This window comes from Marmota flaviventris, chromosome 6 (assembly GCF_047511675.1).
Source record: "Marmota flaviventris isolate mMarFla1 chromosome 6, mMarFla1.hap1, whole genome shotgun sequence".
NCBI classification, from domain to species: domain Eukaryota; kingdom Metazoa; phylum Chordata; class Mammalia; order Rodentia; family Sciuridae; genus Marmota; species Marmota flaviventris.
In genome coordinates, this window is record NC_092503.1 from 97,958,822 (window position 1) to 97,981,158 (window position 22,337).

The 22,337-nt window shown below is 35.3% G+C and overlaps 1 protein-coding gene across 9 annotated transcripts in view; it reads left to right on the top strand.

Annotated features, from left to right (window-relative positions):
* Window positions 1-22,337, top strand: part of Dst (dystonin) — a 441,140-nt gene that overhangs the window by 401,786 nt on the left and 17,017 nt on the right. For all 9 annotated transcript variants that reach the window (XM_071613304.1, XM_071613301.1, XM_071613307.1 and 6 more), the window contains 12 exons: window positions 2,457-2,654; window positions 2,992-3,120; window positions 4,453-4,623; window positions 5,341-5,496; window positions 5,690-5,896; window positions 8,284-8,403; window positions 10,901-11,070; window positions 14,598-14,757; window positions 17,251-17,445; window positions 17,965-18,093; window positions 20,185-20,328; window positions 21,114-21,302. In XM_071613304.1, the coding sequence (XP_071469405.1) occupies window positions 2,457-2,654; window positions 2,992-3,120; window positions 4,453-4,623; window positions 5,341-5,496; window positions 5,690-5,896; window positions 8,284-8,403; window positions 10,901-11,070; window positions 14,598-14,757; window positions 17,251-17,445; window positions 17,965-18,093; window positions 20,185-20,328; window positions 21,114-21,302 (1,968 nt within the window). The remainder of the gene's footprint in view (window positions 1-2,456; window positions 2,655-2,991; window positions 3,121-4,452; window positions 4,624-5,340; window positions 5,497-5,689; window positions 5,897-8,283; window positions 8,404-10,900; window positions 11,071-14,597; window positions 14,758-17,250; window positions 17,446-17,964; window positions 18,094-20,184; window positions 20,329-21,113; window positions 21,303-22,337) is intronic.

Genomic DNA, 22,337 nt, shown 5'->3' on the forward strand with positions numbered 1-22,337 from the left:
ATAGTCGTTATCAAATACAGCAGATACGGGAAATTTGTGGCTAAATTTTATTGGAGCTTCATGGCAAACATGAATGATTAAAATTCTTAATTATACCTGTTATTGTGTTAACTTCAGCTATTTTTAAAAGTTGTTGGGCATAGCCTGAAAAAGTCAGGGATTCAAAATGTTGTTGTTTTGACACAGATTTTGTTTTTCCTCTGGTTCCTGTCTCCACTCAATGTCTCTTAGCCTGCTTGGGTATCTAACTGATTTCTGTCTGTACATCTCTCATTATGTTGTGGTTTTTTTCATTCTATCTCAGTCACTCTTATCTTTGACTGGCTTTTTGTGTCATATTCCTTCCTAAATCAGTTTTTAAAAACATTTATGTTGAAAGGAGTTTTTTATGTTTTTTGATTTGAAGCTTATGAGTTGCAAGTTGTTAATCTTAAGAGACTCATGCAAAATCATTTTATGTCATTTTCATCTTTGTGACACTGGTTGATAATTCTTAGCAGCAAATCATTCCCTATTTCTTGAATCACTAGACTTTTATAAATGTACAGTAGAGTTTACCCTAACATTCCACAGTCTTTCCTAGACTTAAGCATTTACCTTACTAATAGTGTCTTCCAAGTCCTGAAGCTGAACTTTAAGTAAAGTTTTCCTGATTATCAGAGAGGTAACATTTAATAATTTACTTTTATTAACATTTTAATAGTAAATGTAAAATGCAAAAAAAATAGCATTTAAGATAATGAGATACAGTTTTTGACTATTCTCACTTTAGTTCTCCTTCTTTCATATTTTTCCCCATGCTAACAACTCCCTAGTTTAGATTCTTTCTCCTCTTTTGCCTGATCCTGTCTAAATGGCTAGTCATTGACCAGCTATATCTGATTAAGAAATTAGGATTATTTTGCATAATTAGTGATTACATAGAAGCTTGTTTCATTATTTAATGTCTGTATTATACCTTTGCTTAAAGCAAAAAAATGACTGATCAGACTAACTTCATAGAAACCAAATGTTTATTTTCATAGTGTGAGTTTATAGATGCATTTGTGTTTCCATTAACCTGGTAGTTGTTTTAAAAAGTAACCTACATCAGTGATATGAACTACATAAAATATATAGTAGAGATGGAAAGATGAGGCACAGATCCAGTTTTGGTGAGGGGTCTGGAAGGACCTTCTAGTTTTGTTTATCTATCTTTTGAGCAGTTAAAAATGGTTCCTTTTTTCTTTCCATTGCTCAAAGATCAAAAGTTAGAAGATTTAGAATTCTAAAAGAGTTGCTGGAGGAAGGAAGGTAATGTTTCCACCCCTTCCTCTCCTGCAGTCTCCTGTAGACCGGGACCATTTAGAAGATTGCATTTTATAGTATTTTCTTTTAAATTTGGACAAGAACATTTAACACTTCCACCTTGAGAAAGAATTCCTACTATTAACATATCAAAGTACCTGCTTTCTATAAAGATAACTCCTTATTCACTTGGTTTTATAGCCTTTGGAAAACACTCCTTCACCAGATGCCTTAGAAAATGAGTGAATACTGTCAGAAAACAGTGCTCTCAGATGGCTACTGCCCTTCTCTGAAATCCCTATCTTGATTCCCCTACAAACATGTGATATCTGACATGGGCTGAGAGCTGAAGTTCTTTTTCTTTACCATTCCCAACTATGAGCCAGTAAGTGTAGGGGAGGATTATAATGGACCCTAACAATATTACATTCCTTTGAAATTAGCAGTTAATTCTAGTGCCCCTCCAATAAGAGAAAATAAAGGAATATTCTTTGGTTACTTTCTTTCCTTTTAGAAAGCTAATTATAAAATATCTATATTTTATTTTTTTTTATTTTTTATTTTTTATTGTGGGTTGTTCAAAACATTACAAATTTCTTGACATATCATATTCCACACTTTGATTCAAGTGGGTTATGAACTCCCACCTTCACCCCATACACAGATTGCAGAATCACATCAGTTACACATCCATTGATTTACATATTGCCATACTAGTGTCTGTTGTGCTCCGCTGCCTTTCCCATCCTCCACCCTCCAAATATCTATATTTTAGAAGTGATAATTTTATGTTTGAAAATGAATATATAAAAATATTTCTAAATTAAGTAATTAAGACATAAAAATTAATTTTGATTCAATAAATTGAAAAAATTTAGAACCTTTAATGATAATCTCCAGATATGTAGTGCATCAGTTGTAAGATCATTGTAATGGGAAGAACTGGCAAGGTGTCCTTACACAATTATTTCAAGGGGTGTTGGTAGACTAAAACTATATCTAGGAAAGCTATAAAGTGAAATGAATTCCATCACTTTAAAACCTCACGTTAGATCTCTGCTTTAAGGTTTTTGTTTCAGAATGTCTCATAAACAGAAAATACAATTATGTTAAAAGTGGTATCACTGTGTTACCAACTGGCAAACATGATGTTATCTTAATATTTTCAGGTGCTTCAAAATGACGTATTAGCCCATCAGTCCACAGTGGAAGCGGTTAATAAAGCAGGAAATGATCTAATTGAATCAAGTGCAGGAGAAGAAGCAAGCAATCTTCAGCACAAGCTCGAAGTTTTAAATCAACGCTGGCAAAATGTTCTGGAAAAAACAGAAAAAAGGAAGCAGCAGCTGGATGGTGCCTTACGTCAGGTGAATAAAGAGACTAAATCCTGAGATTTAGTCTGTAGTGTTCAAGACCAAAATAGCATGGATTTCTTTCATTAGTTCGCAGACTGCTGTTTAATTTTTATACTTTAAGGAGAGTAGTAGAAATGAGTGTGGATAAAGAACAAAGTAAAGAAGAAGGCACTTCAGTTCTTAGCATAATACTTTTATCTGCTGAGCTGAGAGGCCAGGCAGATCTAATGGTACCTGGCCGTTGGGAATGCAGAGAGGGGCTTGGCAGGCTGGGACTGTTTGAATCTGTTTTCTGCTTTGAAAGTGAAAGTGTTTGTGGCTCAAACTTAAAACTTACCTATCACTGCAGGCCAAAGGGTTCCATGGCGAAATCGAGGATTTACAGCAGTGGCTTACTGACACAGAGCGTCATCTGCTGGCATCCAAACCTCTGGGAGGTTTACCAGAAACAGCCAGGGAGCAACTTAATGCCCATATGGTGCGTACAGATTTCCTACAGCTCTAGTCTCAGATTAACAGATTGACCATTTTTTTGTGGGCCCTGGTGTTATGTTATATATAATAAGAAGAAGAGGCTTTAAAAGATACGTGATTTTATAGCAGAGATTATCATGTATAAGAAATAATACAAGTTATCGATTAAAAATTTTAAGTCAGAACCTATTCTTTATTTCAAAGATTAATGTGTCAGCACTTGAGGTTTTAGAAGTCAAGTTATTTTTTAGAAGCCAACATTTCCCCCAAAATTGATAAGCTCAAATGGATAATGTTATAATCCTGTGCAGGTTTTAAACTGTTGGGCCTTGAAGTATAAAGAAAAATCTCCAAAATAAATCAGAATATACTTAAAGATTATTGGTTTTTTTCTATTTTAATTTGCTATATATATCAACAGAATGCACTACAATTTATATTACACATATAGAGCACAATTTTTCACATCTCTGTTTGTACACAAAGTAGAGTCACATTCTTCATGTCTTCATACATGTACTTAGGGTATTGATGACCATTGTATTCCACCGTTTTTCCTACCCCTATTCCCCACTCCCTTCCCGTTCCTTCCCTTCACCCTTTGCCCTATCTAAAGTTCATTTAATAAGCATGATATTCTCACCTAGTACCATGGAAGGCTGGAAAATATGTTCTTGTTCTGTTAAAAGAAGATACTTGTGTGTCTCCCCTCTCCCCTTTTGTACTGGGGATGGAACCCAGGGGTGCACTACCTCTGAGCTATACCCCAGCCCTTTTTATTTTTTATTTTGAGACAGGGTCTCACTAAGTTTCTGAGACTGGTTCCCAACTTGCCATCCTCTTGGCTCAGACTCCCAAGTAGCTGGGACTAAAGGTGCACACCACTGTGCCTGGCTAGTAAAACCTTTCTTTTTCTTTTTAATATTTTTTTTAGTTGTATTTGGACACAATACCTTTGTTTTATTTATGTGTTTTTATGCAGTGCTGAGGATCTAACCCAGTGCCTCACACATGCTAGGTGAGCACTCTGCACTGAGATACAATCCCAGCCTGTGAAATATTTCTTGACAACATGAAAAGTATTGCTTCAAACTTTGGCATGTAGAATGCATTGATAATGATAGCACCATTTCTGAGATTTCTCAGTAGACTGGAAATGGCTGTAGGTTTTGGTATTATTTCAATATAGTAAAAAGTTTAACTGCATGTCATGATTGTTCTTTATGCCAGAGGAATGAATATTTGTTGAGGGGTTTGGGATTGATGATCTGGAAAGATAGAATTCTTAGATTTTATTTTCTTTAAAGTCATATAACTTCAAGGTATCTCAATTTAGGAAGTCTGTGCTGCCTTTGATGTTAAAGAGGAAACATATAAGAGTCTGATGCAGAAAGGCCAGCAGATGCTTGCAAGATGCCCCGAATCTGCAGAGACAAATATTGACCAAGACATAAATAACTTGAAAGAAAAATGGGAATCAGTGGAAACCAAACTCAATGAAAGGAAAGTATGTGATTTGATTAAAATAATAGAACCAATGTTTTAGTTGGTTTGTTGCATGGATTTTGCTTTATTTCTGAGTTAGAACTATCAAGAGTAGAATTTTTAGTAATTCATGTTTAAAAAGGATTCTGTATGCATTTGGGGTTCCATGGCATCAGTTGAACCTAGTATGCTGACACAAGAGAATAAAGAGGTATCTATACAATACAGATCATAGCTCAAGTGTCATTCAGGGAATTTTTAAATATTATCAAACTCTCAAATTCTAATCACACCCACGAAACAAAGAAAGAGCAAGAGATTCTACTTGGATTTTATGAGCATTTACATAAAAATTTGATCCAAAAGTGATTACAATTTATGTTAAATTATGAATTTTTATCACTTTTCAGAAATTTCAGAACAACAATCTAAGAAATCTGTAATGCTGGGAGTAATGCTATAAGAAAATTGTCCATTAGCACAGTTTAGTGTATATTAAATATTTTCTAGCTGTGGGAAAATACTTCTTACTAGATGGAACTTAATAAAGAGGTTTGATTTGCTAGTATTTTAGTGAAGGCCCATTATAAAAAAGTAAGCTGACTATTTGGTTAATATGGATACTGTATTCATAAAGTGTGGAAGAGAAAGGAATCTGCAAAGAATGATTAACCTGAAACAAACCAATAATATAACCCAAACCCTTAGGCATCAAACACTAAGTAATCTGCCTTCACAGACTAAACTGGAAGAAGCCCTCAACTTGGCAATGGAGTTCCATAATTCCCTCCAAGACTTCATCAACTGGCTCACCCAGGCTGAACAGACCCTAAATGTAGCTTCTCGGCCAAGTCTTATCTTGGACACAGTCTTGTTTCAAATTGATGAGCACAAGGTATGTAGTGACTCAAATGGATAGCATTCTCCTTTCAGACGCTGGTCTCTTTTCATGGGAAAAGTATGAATTTGGTGCTTGAAAACCTTCTGTTGACCATTAAAACAATTTGAGCTTTATGACACCAGAAGCATTTTTAAGATCGATCCATTTTTCTCCTGTTTCTAATTTTGTCCTTTTTTCCGGGGGAAAGGTTTTTGCCAATGAAGTAAATTCTCACCGAGAGCAGATAATAGAACTGGACAAAACTGGAACCCACCTGAAGTATTTTAGTCAGAAACAAGATGTTGTCCTAATTAAGAATCTACTCATCAGTGTTCAAAGTCGATGGGAAAAAGTGGTTCAACGGTTAGTAGAAAGAGGAAGATCTTTGGATGAAGCAAGGAAGAGGGCCAAGCAGGTAATAAACCTTTATAGAAATTCTCTGAACTTGGCACTGGATCAGTTCTAACTACTGAAATGTATGTTATTAAAGTACTTTTGATTGTGGGCAGTGTAAGGTGTAGCGATCAGGAGCCACGTTGTTTATTTCCTGAAAAGACCATGGCCTATTTTTGCATGTTGACATCATTTTTTGACCTGGCAGCAATTTCAGGCCCTGGGGAACTGATCTTGAAAGACTGATTATACCTTGATCATTATCATTAAAGCTCAAAAAGAAGCTCCAAATCTGGTTATTGTGTTTGTTGATTTTTCCTTTGTTTTTCAGCCTCCACTCTCATATTTAGAGCAAGGGATCATACTTTATTTTATTACTAATTTCCAAGTACTTCCTAAGGCAGTCTTCCTAAGGCAGGCTCAGTTACATGATATAACAAGTGTCATGGGAGTCAAGTATTTCATTGTTTATAGCTATCGGGATAAATTTTTTAAAGTTTTAGAAATGGCAGATTGCATTAGAGAATTACATGCTATATGTTCCTTTTTGAGTGGGAGATATGACTTGTCCAGTGTTAAAAAGAAGCCTTTGGAACAGAGTTAGTTTCTAATGTTTCTTCAAAACTATATTAATTTGGGCTGAGGTTGTGGCTCAGTGGTAGAACACTTGCCTACCAGAGTGAGGCACTGGGTTCGAATCTCAGCACCACATATAAATTAATAAATAAATAAAGGTCCATAAACAACTAAAAAATTTTTTAAAAAAATATTAATTCTGAGCCTAACTTTTTTTTTCTCTGTAGTATGTGGCACATTGCCACCTGTAGTATAGGTATTTCTTGATTTTGGAACTTCTCATTTACAAAGGTTTTTTGGTACCAATAGCCAGTTACTTATCCTCTTTCTTCATTCTTCACTTAATCAATTTCCTGGTTTCATTTCATTTAACTTACTTCATAAACTTTTTCCACTGTTTCACTGGAAATGGATAGCATTCCCTCTATTTATATGGCTTAAAAATAGCTTTGAAAGCAGAACCCTCTTTAGAACCTATGGTTTATATTAGTGAACTTAGCATCCAGCTGTTGCAACCTATGTTATTTAGTCTCAAACTACCTAACACCTTAACTATCTGTTTCTTTAATTTCTTTATTTTTTTTCTATCTCAGTTTTTGGCTCTAATGTAGATCATAATTCTCTGACTTTGGCATTTTATGTGCCTTTCTGCCTGGCTTTTTTCTTTTTCTATGTTTAAATTGATTAGAGTTTTGGAAGGGATGTGCAGAGAGAGCAGATTTGTAATGAGATAATCTCTTGTGGGCCCTGAAGCTTCGTGGTTCTGTGCCTGGATTGTGCTCATGTTGTTAAATGTCTTTTTGTTATTTTATTATTAATGTTCTTTGGTAGACAAGTCTTTTATGTTGATTACTTTAGTTTTGTTATGTATATGTTCATTTTAGTTTATTATAAGAAATAATTTATAACCAGTTTCACAATTTGGTATCTAAAATTAGAACCTACTAATTCTTCTACATGATAGAAAAGAGACCTTGGCTGAAACCAAAAATATGTATCTCCAGAGTGTGAGAATTATATTTTGTTAGAACTGAAATATTGTGGGTGCTTGTACATATAAAACCAGTATGTGAGACACAGGCATTAATATGAGAATTTTGTTAGCACAAATGAAGATGTGGAATTATCTTTATGGTAAGTAGGAATACAATGCCTCTTTTTGTTCTTGTTACTTTTAAAAACCAATTTCCAAGCTTTATTCTTCCTCCTCCACTTTCCTTCCTTTTTCTTAACACATTAGAAGTTTAACACCTGGGACTGGGGTTGTGGCTCAGTGGTAGAGCGCTCACCTAGCATGTGCAAGGCCCTGGGTTCAATCCTCAGCACCATATAGAAATAAATAAATAAAATAAAGGTATTGTGTCCAAATACAACTAAAAAATAAATATTAAAAAAAGAAGAAATTAAACACCTTAGAAGTAAATCCACATGTGTCAAGAGACCACAGTGGACCACAAAACACAGCACAACACAACAAAAAGACCAAACAACATTTTATGAGAATCTGTGTTAATTATTGAGCAAAAATAAAGAACAGGAAAAAGGAAGTTCTCCCTGGAGCTCCTTAACTGGGTCTCTTCCTATTTCTGTTCATGTCCATGTGTTGAATGGGTTACAACAAAATTACCATGGGGTACAAACATAAATGCCAAACACTGTCCAGACATTTTGTAATTTTCTGGAGAAAGCTTTACTTTTTTCTTCTTCAAGGGAAATTTTGAATGAATGATATTCAATATGTCCATTAATATTAATTTCTATTTTAAAATATGCTAGATATCAAATACAGTATTTTCAAAAATTTCTGGACAAAGATGTGAATTTCTTTTACAGTTCCATGAAGCTTGGACTAAACTAATGGAATGGCTGGAAGAGTCAGAAAAGTGTTTGGATTCTGAACTGGAAATTGCCAATGATCCAGATAAAATAAAAACACAGCTTGCACAGCATAAGGTGGGTCTATCATTAGAAAAGCATATTGTGCAATACATCATTATGTATTTCAATATCACATCTAGATTCTTACTTGATTATGTATTTATTCATCACTAGAGAAAAGAGCCCACCCAGTATGAACCTATGTCAAATTTAAAACCAATTGCATTTGATGTGAGTCAGGCAGCAATAATGTCTTTACTTTTAGTGACTGTTATATTAATGATTCAAGAGTTAATTGCTTTAAAAAAATACAAAATTAAAACTGAGAGTTAAGGATGTGACTCAGTGGTAGAGCACTTGCTTAGCACATGCAAGATCCTAGGTTTGATGGCCAGCATTACCAAAAAGAAAAAAATAAAATAAAATAAAACTAGACTTCCTCTGCAGTCTAAAACGCATAAAGAATTTGTAGTGGTTTGAATGTTGACATTGGCATTTCGATTTTCACATGCCCTGCTACCCAACTCTTGCATTTGTGTCTGTTTACAGTTCTGTTTGTAAAGTGATCACCAACCGTGAGGGTGAGGATGTGGGTAAAAGGAGAGTTGGTTTCTTGCAAACAGTTTTACAGTTTTAGGCATCTACCTATAAATCACTGCTTAAAACATTGATAACTTTAAAAGGTTGGAAAAATTAGGAGCAGCGTCAGGTTCATCATCAGAAAATTCTGGCCATCATTTTCACCCAGGCGGGCTAGGCTCACAGGGTCAAGACCAGAGGATGCCTGGAGGAAACACATTGAACATCTGTTCTTGGCTGAATGAGGGCTTATGAGAGTTTGTTCTGCTGGCAGCTGGGGAGCTGCCACATCCAATCTTGGAAACACAGTGACAGTGAACAGCACCTTCCATCCTTCCCCTCTGATGGAAAAACAATAGCCTGTTTCTCAAGATAGAATGCCTTTTATGAATTTGAACATGGAGGACTTGTAGTGTTATGAAAGTATATTGCATAATAGAGAATCCCAGATAAAGAAAATGCACAGAACTAATCTAACAGATCCTTTGTTTTGCCCCATATTGTCTGTAGCCAAAGTCAGCTATTTCTTCAAGACACATTTCAAGGTAGTCCATTATTAATTTTCAAAGAAGTCTTTTGTACTTATTCATCATTTGGGGACTTTTGTCTTTTAAAAATACTCGGCTGTAATATTATGTGTTTACCGTGTGAAGAAAGCCTTTATCAATACCGTGATTCTAATAAACACAGGCATTCTGTTCAGAATGCATGAAAAAATAACATTTAGAATAATAAACTATAGAAATAGCATGATATTATAATTATTTTAATACTTTGAAATTTCCAGATGTAGTTGCCTCAAAATACATTTTGTGGGGCTGGGGTTGTGGCTCAGTGGTGGACCACTTGCCTAGCATGTGTGAGGTACTTAGGTTCAATCCTCAGCACTATATAAAAATAAATAAATAAGTGAATTGTGTTCAGCTACAAATATATATATATGTATATGTATATATATATATAAATTATATAAAGAAACAACCTGGGGGCTGGTGTTGTAGCTCAGTGGTAGAGTGTTGGCCTAGCACGTGTAAGGCCCTGTGTTTGATCCTCAGCACCACACAAAAATAAGTAGAATAAAAAATTTTTATGTCCATCTACAACTAAAATTACATTTTAAAAAAATGCAACCTGGTGATATATGCCTATAATCCCAACTACTCAGGGGCTGAGGCAGGTGAATTCAAGAACTGTCTGGGCCATTTAGCAAGATCCTGTCTCAAAATAAATAAAAAAATATACTATTTTGTCTTGTAATAGGACATTTAAAGTATAACTTTTAAAGGCAATAAAATCTTATTAGATCATTGTTAACCTTGAGATTATGTGAGAAAATTACATTCGCAGAGCATTTTGCTACCTAGTGTGATTCTAGTGTGCTGCCTGAATTGAGAATCACTGTATTATAATTGCCTTGATATTTTGTAAGTTTGTAAGCTACCCATTAAGTTGACCTTTCTTTCTTCTCCATCTACGAGGTTGTACATTCAGTGGCAGTTGTCTTTTTTTCCTAGCCTTCTATTAAACACTTACAAATACCTACTATGTATAAAATGATAACGAAAGACTTGCAAAGACAGTTCCTTGGGTCTGTAAATGCTTATAGTTGAGCTATGTAGAAAGAATATAACTCATCCCTCCACACATAGAGATGTGTACATACACAAACATGAAAGTCTAACAGTGTAAAAGGCAGCAAGGTAAGATGTCATGTTAGCAATGTAGCCATTAGATTCTGAAAGAGCAATCTGTAGATGTTCTAAGATATAGATAGGGCTTTGTATAGCCAGAGAGAAAGGATATAGGCTTCCTAAATGGTGAGAATGGCATAAGCCATGGGCCCAAACATGAGAATCTGGAGGGGCAATTCTTACTTCCCCTTCATCTTGGCTCAGAGACTCCATTTGTCAGGGATGCCTCTTTAGTGCCTTTTATCTATTTTGTTTATTAGTCCCAAGTAGATATGCACATTGTTTTCTTGTTAAATATATAGGAGTTTCAGAAATCCCTTGGAGCCAAGCATTCTGTCTATGATACCACCAACCGAACTGGCCGTTCTCTGAAGGAGAAAACCACCCTAGCTGATGACAACCTGAAGCTGGATAACATGCTGAGTGAACTCAGAGACAAGTGGGATACCATATGTGGAAAATCTGTGGAAAGGTAGGATGTCCATCCCATTTATTGATTCTTGATTTTAATTCATGTGCCAAAGGAGTCTTATTAAGAAAGTTGGGGCTTAATCCCACATGATGGAGATTAGGGCCTACTTTTTCTTCTATTAGACGCAGGGTCTCTCGTTTTATTCCTAGGTCTTTGATCCATTTTGAATTGAGGTTTGTGCATGGTGAGAGATAGGGGTTTAATTTCATTTTGTTGCATTTGGATTTCTAGTTTTCCCAGTACCATTTGTTGAAGAGGCTATCTTTTCTCCAATGCATGTTCTTGGCACCTTTGTCTAATATAAGATAATTTTAATTTTGTGGGTTAGTCTCTGTGTCCTCTATTCTGTACCATTGGTCTACCAGTCTGTTTTGGTGCCAATACTATGCTGTTTTTGTTACGATTGCTCTGTAGTACAATTTAAGGTCTGGTATGGTGATGCTACCTGCTTCGCTCTTCCTGCTAAAATAAAAATCTCTTATTTTTCCAGATGAATTTCATGATTGCTTTTTCTATTTCTATGAGGAATGTCATGCAGATTTTGACTGGAATTGTATTAAATCTGTAATAATCTGTGAGGTGAATAGAGAGCCTTTATCTTGGGAGCAAAACTTTACCCTTCACACATCAGATAAAGCACTAATCTCTAGGGTATATAAAGAACTCAAAAATCTAAATGCCAAAAAAATAAAAAAACAACCCAATCAATAAATGGGCCAAGGACCTGAACAGACACTTCTCAGAAGATGATGTACAATCAGTCAACAAATATATAAAAAAAAGTTCATCATTGCTGGCAATTAAAGAAATGCAAATCAAAACTACTCTTAAGATTTCATCTCACTCCAGTCAGAATAGCAACTATTATGAAAACAAACAACAATGAGTGTTGGTGAGGATATGGGGAAAAAGGTACACTCATAAATTGCTGGTAGGGCTGCAAATTGATGCAGTCACTATGGAAAGCAGTATGGAGATTTCTTGGAAAATTGGGAATGGAACCACCATTTGACCCAGCTATCCCTCTCCTCGGTCTATTACCCAAAGGACTTAAAAACAACATAGTACAGGGACACAGCCACATCAATGTTTATAGCAGCACAATTCACAATAGCTAAACTATGGAACCAACCTAGATATCCTTCAGTAGATTAATGGATTAAAAAAATGTGGCATATATACACAATGGAATATTACTTAGCAGTAAAAGAGAATAAAATCATGGCATTTGCAGGTAAATGGATGGAGTTGGAGAAGATAATGCTAAGTAAAGTTAGCCAATCCCCGAAAAACCAAATGCCAAATGTTTTCTTTGATATAAGGAGGCTGATTCATAGTGGGGTAGGGAGGGGGAGCATGGAAGGAATAGATGAACTTTAGATAGGGCAGAGGGGTGGGAGGGGAAGGGAGAGAGCATGGGGTTAGAAATGATGGTGGAATGTGATGGACATTATTATCCAAAGTACGTGTATGAAAAAAAAACAACAACAAAGTATGTGTATGAAGACAAGAATTAGTGTGAATATACTTTGTATACAACCAGAGATATGAAAAATTGTGCTGTATATGTGTAATAATAATTGTAATGCATTCCGCAATCATATAAACTTAAAAAAGAAAGTACGATGTCCTTTAGGCAGTTTGGTTACTTTGTAGACCTCCCTCAAATAGAACTTAGTGGTACTTTGCAGGGACATTATAGGGACCTTAGATACCTTCTTTGCCTAAGGGACATCTGCTTGTCCTAAATATCCATTCACAGAGCACCTGTTCTGAGAAGCCTTTGCTGTTCATTATTCTTTATTTTTAACTACTCATTAGAAGAAGAAAAAAAAAAAAAAGATACCTTCCCCAGTCTCTGTCATCTCACACTTGACTACACAAACTGCTCTGAGTGGTCTCCCCAAACCTGCTTTATCCCTCCTTTCATCTAACCTCCATGGAGCTACTTAGGATGATTTTTTTATTTAAATACAATGGGATATTATCATTCCTGCTTCATGCCCTTCAGGGCCTTGTTGTTGGATGTGGATAAAACATAGGCTCCTTAATGTGGCAACCAAGGCACTACTGATCTGGCCCCAGCATTCTCTTCAGCCTCCATTCACCCCTTTCCAGTCTCCCTCTTTCTCATTACACTTTTGTGAAGGTACAAGACTTATTTCAAAAATTCGGAGTACTTAAGAAAGTACAAGAGTTCAAATATCTTGTAAATGTTTTAAAGCTTTCTGTTGAGCCTTAGTTTTAGTTGTTTTTGCCAAAAGGGTTGAGTATACCATATCTGAAGTTTTTTAGATGTTGGAATATTTGCATTTAAAGAATGAGGTATCTTAGGGATGGGACCCAAATCTAGACATGAAATTCTTTGGTTCGTATATACCTTATACACATAGCCTGATGTAGTGTTTTGTAATAATATTGAGCTTGCCATAAAGTGTCATGGCATAGAATTTTCTACATGTGGCATTGCATTATTCCTTACAAAGTTTCAGATTGTGAAACATTTTTGGATTTTAGATTTTTGGATCAGGGATCCTCAACCTGTATACAGGGCCCCTGAAAATTTAGTTTTTGTTGTTGGAATTTTCCTTCTGATCTCCTTTAGCATATTTTTGCCCTTTTACATATGTACATACAAATTGTGTGTGTGTGTGTGTGTGTGTGTGTATGTACGCACATACTTTTTCAGGGATGAATGGCATCTTTTATGTGAATTTTATGTTCTTTGCTTTTTGATGTATATTTTTTAAATAAAATTTCTGTACATGATTTTTAGAAAGTGTTCCTGTTTCAAACAACTCATAAATTAACAAATGTTATGTTTTCCTTTCACTTTTTTATTTCCAAATGGTTTGTTTGGCAAAATTCAAGTCTTAATAATAATAAAGATTATTCAGTTCTACAGAACTTCACAATAAGTTTTTACAGTATTAGTTTTTTTTTTAAATCTTCTTCCATCTCAAAAGGACATCATTTTTGCAATGTCATATAAATGATTTTGTTTTAACATTTCTGAAAAGGCAAAAAGTTACAGTGATGAGGAACAGAGCAGTGAATGCCAGGGCAGGGTGTGACTATAAGGAAAGAGCATGAGGGGCTTGGGAATGGTGAAACGGTATCTTGATTATGGAGATGGTAATATGAATCTGTACATGTATTTAAACTCATAGAACAGCATACTAAAACAGTCAAGTTTATTGTCTGACCACCTAAAGCAAATTTTTAAAAATCTTTTTTAAATTTTGAAGGCATGTTTTTAGGAAGAAACTCAAAAAATCATTAATTTCCAAAGTTTATGGTAATGGAATTTTCCTGGAACAGATGTCAGGAATATTTAAGTAATAACAAAACTTTTATAACTTTTTTTATTTTTATGTTCTATGGAAAGTAAAGAAACAGCAGTAAATACCTATATATTGTCCCTTCTCTTGAATACCACTCACCCTGCATAAATAAACTTTACGTGTTCAGACATGTTAAGGCATCTCTTCTGTTCTCAGAGTAATTTTTCTACCCTTTTTCCCCAGACAGAACAAATTGGAGGAAGCATTGCTATTTTCTGGACAATTCACAGATGCCCTGCAGGCCCTCATCGATTGGTTGTATAGGGTTGAACCCCAGCTGGCAGAAGACCAGCCCGTTCATGGAGACATTGATTTAGTGATGAATCTAATCGATAATCACAAGGTATTTTCTGGGACATTATATCTCATTTGCTTATTCTGAGTCTAGAGGGGAGTATACCACTTAAATTAGCCCTTTAAAATCAGGAGACTGTGTCATAGTACATCACCATCTTTGTTGTTGAAATTTGTGTACTTCTGAGCAGAAATCAGGAAGCCAACTAAAAAAGTGCTAGGGGAGCACTGGGAATGTTGTTCAGTAGTAGAGCACTTGCCTGGCATGTACCGAAACGAAAACCAAAAAGGTGATAGGGGAAAATTACTTGAGTTATTGGTGAAATACTTTTGTTTTTGTGCTTTAAACCCTGTTTCAAGCATGTTTTACTATCTTTAGTTGTTCATCTAAATAATTATATAATAAAATTTAAAATCATTTGTTCAGTGACCCAGAACTAGGTCATTGCATAAATGTGCAGATTTGTGACATGATCCGTGGGGGTCATGATTAAAGCCCTTCTTTTTTAAAAGCTGTTTTAACCTTGTCCCTTGAACTATAGCAATTTATGAGTCACCAGCATGTGCTATGAGGGATTTATTATTTTTTTCAAGATAATTGGTTTGCTTGCAATCTCCTGATCTGTACGTTAAACTGTCATGCAAAGATATATTTGAAGTGCCCAGCTGATAGTAGTGTAAGTTCCTAAATTATGATCAAACGATATAATACAGCTTAACCTTGGAAACACCATGAAACATAGTACTAATATAGAATGGTTATGTTATTAGAGTTGACTTTCTGAACAAATATCTTACAACACTCTGACTTAATTCCTGTTGTGTTTTTTTTTAGTTCAGAAAATGTATACATTTTTAAATGTTCTCTTTATGTTTCCCTATTTTGATTTACCTGTCCTTCTTAAAATAATTGGTTCCTTGGCATATTTTTTTCCTTTTCTGTTTCTAGTCTATGATTATACCCATTAAAGAGAGTTTATTATACTAGAAAATTAAAGAATAAATAAGGAACATTGACAAGGCCTACAAAAATTACATTGCTTTGCTTATATTGAAACAAACGTTTTGTGCATGATTAATACAAACTTTTCCATTTCTTGGAACTCATTTAGTGAGTAATGGATAGTATAATGTTACTTTTTACATAATGCCATTTTTATAAACTCACTGTCTAAATATTTACTGCCCTAGACACTTGCCAATTTTTTTATATGTTAAAGATCACCAAGAATGAATTAATCATTTAGCATTAGTAATACAATTGGAAGGCTCAGGAAATTTCAATAAAAGTACATTGGAAACTCTAATCAGAACTGTTGGGACTAGTTTCATCACAAATGTAATGTTTAGATATTGTCCCTTCAGTGCTTGTGTGTGTGTTCAGTACATATGTGTGTACCGTCTGTCTGCAGACACATGTCGTTTAACAGTGGTTGAGTAAAATCAAAGAATTAACTATACTGTGTTTGGATTCTTGGATGGGATCCCTTTTGTGACTGATCTGAGTCTCAAATAGAAACACACAGATATACCCAATGGTAATGTTCATTTGGGGGGATTATTTGAAAAATAAATTAATTTTATTGTAGCCAGAAGGTTGGTTATTTGAAAGTTCTACTTTTATATACAGACTCTTAGATCAGAAATAAAGAATCCTGGAAATTCCTAGATAAATCTGTGGCCAAAATAAACCAACTTACCACTTGGCACATAGAAGTTCATCAAAATTAGGAAGGGGGGAAAAAAACTTAAAAGCTTTTTCCTCTAATATAATAAATAAAAATTGAATCATCTTGAATGAATATGAATTTATTTAGGATAGGTGCCATAAAGACAAAGGTGCTCTATAAAAACGAAACAAAAAAGGACTACTTGCCAACTCCCTGTGGATTCCCCATCATTATCTTGGAGACCTCCATGATGTTCATCAGGACTGCTTAGTCATTCATTTGTCTCTTCATTGTGTCCCCTGAGTAATGCAGTGGCCAGCATGCATGTGGCAGTCACACTAATAATTTGGGAGGAATTGGGACATCCTATCAAAAGAATCATAGAAAAAAGAAATTTGATGCATCTGTGTATATAATTGAAGTAAAGCCTGACTGCCATTATTTAAATCCAGTATCTTATTTAAAAAAACAAGGCATGCATATCTTTTTTCCCTCATAAAAATATTACAACATTAAACAAATACATATAAGACTGCATTCTCCCAGCTGGGATTGTGGCTCAGCGGTAGAGCACTCACCTTACACATGCGAAGCCCTGGGTTCAATCCTCAGCACCACATAAAAATAAATAAATAAAATAAGGGTATTATGTCCAACTACAACCAAAAAGAAAATATTTTAAAAAAAGACTGCATTCTTGGTGTTCAAATACAAGCAGTTGGTCATTTCTTAACCTCTGAAGATTTGTCAAAAATATGGTTATTGAATTGTGAGTCTTATGTGTCTGTATGTATTGTTTTATGCACATGTTTCAGATAGCGCATATTACTGTTGAGGCTTTAAAATTAATTTACAAAATTTGCTCTTCTCAGGTTTTCCAAAAAGAACTGGGGAAGAGGACCAGCAGTGTGCAGGCACTGAAGCGCTCAGCCCGAGAGCTCATAGAAGGCAGCCGGGATGACTCCTCCTGGGTCAAGGTCCAGATGCAGGAATTAAGCACGCGCTGGGAGACTGTGTGTGCCCTGTCTATATCAAAGCAGACAAGATTAGAAGCAGCTCTGCGTCAGGTAAAAACCATGCAGATAATAACTGGGTGTTATGAGAAAAGTATTGAAACCTCAACAAAAATGGCTCTAGTAAATAACTGTGAGGATCCTCTGTTCTCAATATGGACAGTCTAGTAGCCTCATTGCCTTGACCTCTCCTCTGCCCTCTCTCAAGACTTTAAATTAATTGCAAAGGGAGGTTTACTAATCTTCACCTCAAAGTGCTGCTTGAGTAATTTTTCAGCTTGAACGTACAATGGACTGCCATTCATTTAAAACCAAGTTGTGAAATTGGTGAATTATTCTTCATATAGGCCTTATTGATATATGAGATATTTTCTTATATTTATAAAATGCAGCACTAGGTATCTTTATCTCTTTAATGGGAGTAATGTACATAATTAATCCATTTAAATTTAAGACTTGTTTTTTCATTGAGGGGAAGAATCTACTATACAATTCTGCAAATTTTACTAACAGACATATTTGGAAATCTTGCTTGGTGTGTCTGTCTGTATGTGTGTCTGTCTGAACCGTTAGGCAGAAGAATTTCACTCTGTGGTACATGCCCTCTTGGAATGGCTGGCCGAGGCAGAGCAAACCCTGCGTTTCCATGGTGTTCTCCCAGATGATGAGGATGCTCTCCGGACTCTCATTGATCAGCATAAAGTGAGAAATTTCTAAATGTTCAGTAAAACTGAAACTAAATGAGAAAAAAATCAAATAAAGTAGAGAAAATAGGCTCAGGATTACAAATATCAAGTACATGAATATTTTCCTTCCTGAGACTTAATAAACATCTGGTACATTTGAGATTGTATCTCCATCCTTTGCTTATGTACGTGTGTCCCCATACACATACATTCATACATGTGCAGCTGTCTTTTTGTTTCCTCATTAGAGAAAGTGGTAACTCTAGAATTAGTCACTGTGTTTCATGCCTTGTAGGAAGCACATTGATCTTTTTAGGGAGTTATTTGGCTTCCTACCCAAATTAGTTCATTGTACTGCACTTTTATGTAGATTTTAAGAATGAAACTTCCTCAAAGAGCAGTTTGGCGTTCATAAAATTATACCAGTAGAATTACAAATCAATAATTTGGATGTTTATAAACAAGACAAGTAATTTAGTAAAATTTAAAGTCTTTAAATTTTATTTTTAAGCCTCTCTGACTTCTGTTTTTAATCAAGAACCTTTTAAAATTTTTTGTAGAACATATTAAGTAAGTGCTGGGATTATATATTTATATCTTTTAAATTATAAATTTAAGAAATGAAATTCCTAAGTAAATAGATGGTTGAATAACTAACCAAGTTAAAATCTGGCCATTGAATTTTCAAGCCAAGATCTTTCCCATGTTGATGCATGGAGTTAACAAGATTCTTAAGAGAATGGTCCAAATCGCTCTTAACAGATGTTTTTTAACCTTTGACTCATTAAGTCAGGACTTTGCAGTGCAAATACTCAAAGTAGTGTTGATGTCAGCATTTCCTATTAACTTTAAAGGATCTTTTTAATACCATTAAATAACCTTGCCTTTCAAGGTCAGGGTGGAACTATATCATCATTCATTCCACTTTAACATGGATTACATCATCTATAAGAGACTCCTTATTTTAATTAATACCCTTTCTCAAAGAGGAGTTGGCTAACCTGTAGCAATGAAATATTGCCTTGTCATTAATAAAAGTGCACTAAACTTGTACAACATTGTCTGGAGGAATGAAATGCAGTAGATAACTTTTAAATTTGGAGGCTTAACTTAAAGAACAGGACAACTACATCAAATTTATTATAAATTTTTGATTCAGCTCAATATTTAAAAATCTAGGTTGTATTATATTGCTGTGAGCTGACCACCAACCAGCACTGAGGTCCACTAACGTACTAGGGTTTGGATGTCAGAGTAGCAGTATCAGCTGGGCACCTGTTGGTATCGCTGCCCTCACAGTAGGACTAGTAAGCAAGTCACCAGAGTAGGGGGAGTGGTTTTTACAACAGATTATTTTATAATAGTTTTAACCAAATCTTTAAATAAATGGCATGGAATTACCTGTAAGTTTATGAAGTGTTTATTAGTAATACTATTTTACAGTAACATTATTCATTCTTGTTCATTTTCACTGCTTCCCTTTCCACATTCACCAAAGAAAAACAGATTGTGTAATTTAATTTCTTGGCATCAGGACTAAAGACTTCTTGGTATAATCCAATTTCTAAAAATGTCAAGCTTTCCCATGTAAGTACCAACCACTAAGGTAACCCTGAGACTAGATCCGAAGAGCACAGTGTGGCAGGGAGTGGTCCCTCCCATCTGGTTTGGGGCTCTTTGAGGGCATAGAGTAATTAGAAGTGTGTGATCTCTCTGTTTTCCTCGGGAAGTACAGTTGTTATTGACCTATGGTTTTCTCTTCCTACTAAGTTATTTTTTTTTACTCTTTCATTTAAGGACTGTATTGGGGAAAATTAAAATATTTTTTAAAGTAGGTTAGGATATGAAAAAGGTAGGTCATGTTATCAGAGCACATTGTCAATAAAGCATGACACATTATCTTGTACTTATATTTTGACATACATGTTAGAAAATACTTAATTTATCATTTCCCCCCTTTCTTCTCTAATTAGTGGATTATTTCCAACTGTGAATAAACAATTGAAGTTCCTGTTTATTTGTTTATCCCTAACAGTAAATAAACAGCAGCAGAGTTTTGTTTTCATCCAGTGCCAACAGCTAACTGAAGTCTTTGTTTCTGTTGTAGGAATTCATGAAGAAACTGGAAGAAAAAAGAGCTGAATTAAATAAAGCCACCAGTATGGGTGATGCTGTTTTGGCCATTTGCCACCCTGACTCCATCACCACTATTAAGCACTGGATAACAATCATCCGGGCCAGGTTCGAGGAGGTCAGTATGTTTCATATATCTTCACAGGAACAGTAGCTCAGAGATTTGAGGGTGTGGGAAATTTTAGCTATTAAGATACACTTGCCAGCATGGGAAAGTGAGGCCTCCCCATGGAAATTATTCCTTAAAATGCTTTCTTTTGTGCACTATCAGTTTCTGAAATTCAGTTTTCTTTTAAAAGTTAAAGGAATTTGCAGATATGTCCCCATAACCTTAAGAGGCTGATATTTGGTTCATTGGAAAACATTTTTTCTCACTTCCGGGATTCAGAGCAATATATACTTGTGAAGTGAATTAGTATAATTTAAATTAACTAAATAATTAGTATAATGTAAATTAACTCTACTTCAGTTCTCACTTTTTTTTTTTTGGTGGTAGTGGGGACTGGACTTAGGGATTGCATGTGCTAAGCAAGCTCTATACCACTGAGTTGCATCTTCAGCCCTTAACTATTTTTTATTTCCACTTAGTACTACATGAAATAAGCATATTTGATCCTTCAGAGAATGCATATTTGCACTTAAATTAGAAAGCAAAAGAAAGCCTAGGTGATTGATAGACAGGTTTAAACTGCCAAAGATGACAAACATCCTAGAGAGCTCCCATTAACCTCCTTGAGCTGGGTCTTCATGCCACCAAAGGGGACTAGAAAGATTGGAAGCATTTTGGGTTTACCCCAGAGTTACCCTCATTTTAATATGAGTTACCCTCATATTAAAAAGGTGTTTATTGTATATCAATATAATTATTCACTAAGTTGGAAGAAATTTCTGTTTCTCCAACAGGTACTGGCCTGGGCAAAGCAACATCAGCAAAGATTGGCAAGTGCTCTGGCTGGGCTCATTGCTAAACAGGAATTGTTGGAAGCTTTGCTGGCTTGGTTGCAATGGGCCGAAACAACACTAAGTGATAAGGATAAAGAAGTCATCCCCCAGGAAATTGAAGAGGTGAAAGCCCTCATTGCAGAACATCAGGTAAAATAAATTTAATCCTAACCCCTGGTAGTCATCACCTCCACTGTTTTCTTCCTTTTCCTGTGATGCATCTTAAAAGATTGCTTTGTGATTGTTACCTTCACTTCTTTAAGCACATACTCCACAGCTCCAGTCAGCTGGGCCTAAAACTCCTCTTCACAGCTACCCACTGGACTTTGCAAAGCCTTTTTTCTTTGCTTTTTGTGAAGTTATTCCCAGGTGACACTGTCTCACAGTGGTTCCTGCACTACCTTTGTCTTCCTAGTGCCAGCTCTTCTTTCTCCTGCATCTTTTCCTCAGTTCTCTACTCCTTTCAGTCTGCTCTGTCTTTTGGCAGTTTCACTCAAATCCTTGGCTTTAACTGGTACTTGTTTTATTGTTTTGTGTTGGCATTTTATCCGTCTCCCAAGATGACCATCAAATCTCCAAATATATCACATCTAAAAGGAATGCATTGTCTTTGACAAATTACTTCTTCTGTACATCTCACTTGTTTTAATTGAGAAAAGGATGAGCATCACACTCACTGATTTATAGCTTGTTTAGTTGATAGCATTTACAGGAGGAACACTGAATGTCAGTCAGTGGGTTGAACTGTCAACATTGCCATTATTATAATATATCTTGATGAAAATCTGAGGTATGAACATGTGGAATAATCCTAAGTGCCTCAGGCCATGTTCTTTGGGATCAGAGGTGTTCAAGTGGAGCTTTTCAATGTGATAAATATTCCAGAAATGTGTTTTACTTCCCCTTTTCACTCTTGTCTGCCTTGCCTTCTCCCCATCACTTTTTATCAGTCTCTGCCTTACCTCAAGCCTTTGCCACATATTCCAGATATTAGAATATTTAGTCAGTAATAATAATAAGCCTGAGAGAAGTGACAAGAAATGTAACTGTAATATATCTTCACTTGGTTCACTTTCACCCTCCTTGAAATAGCTTGCTTATGAATTTAATACATCTACAGTTAATGTGGATACCTTATATCACTATATATCACAGGCAACTTAAGTCTTCCAAATGTGTAGGTGA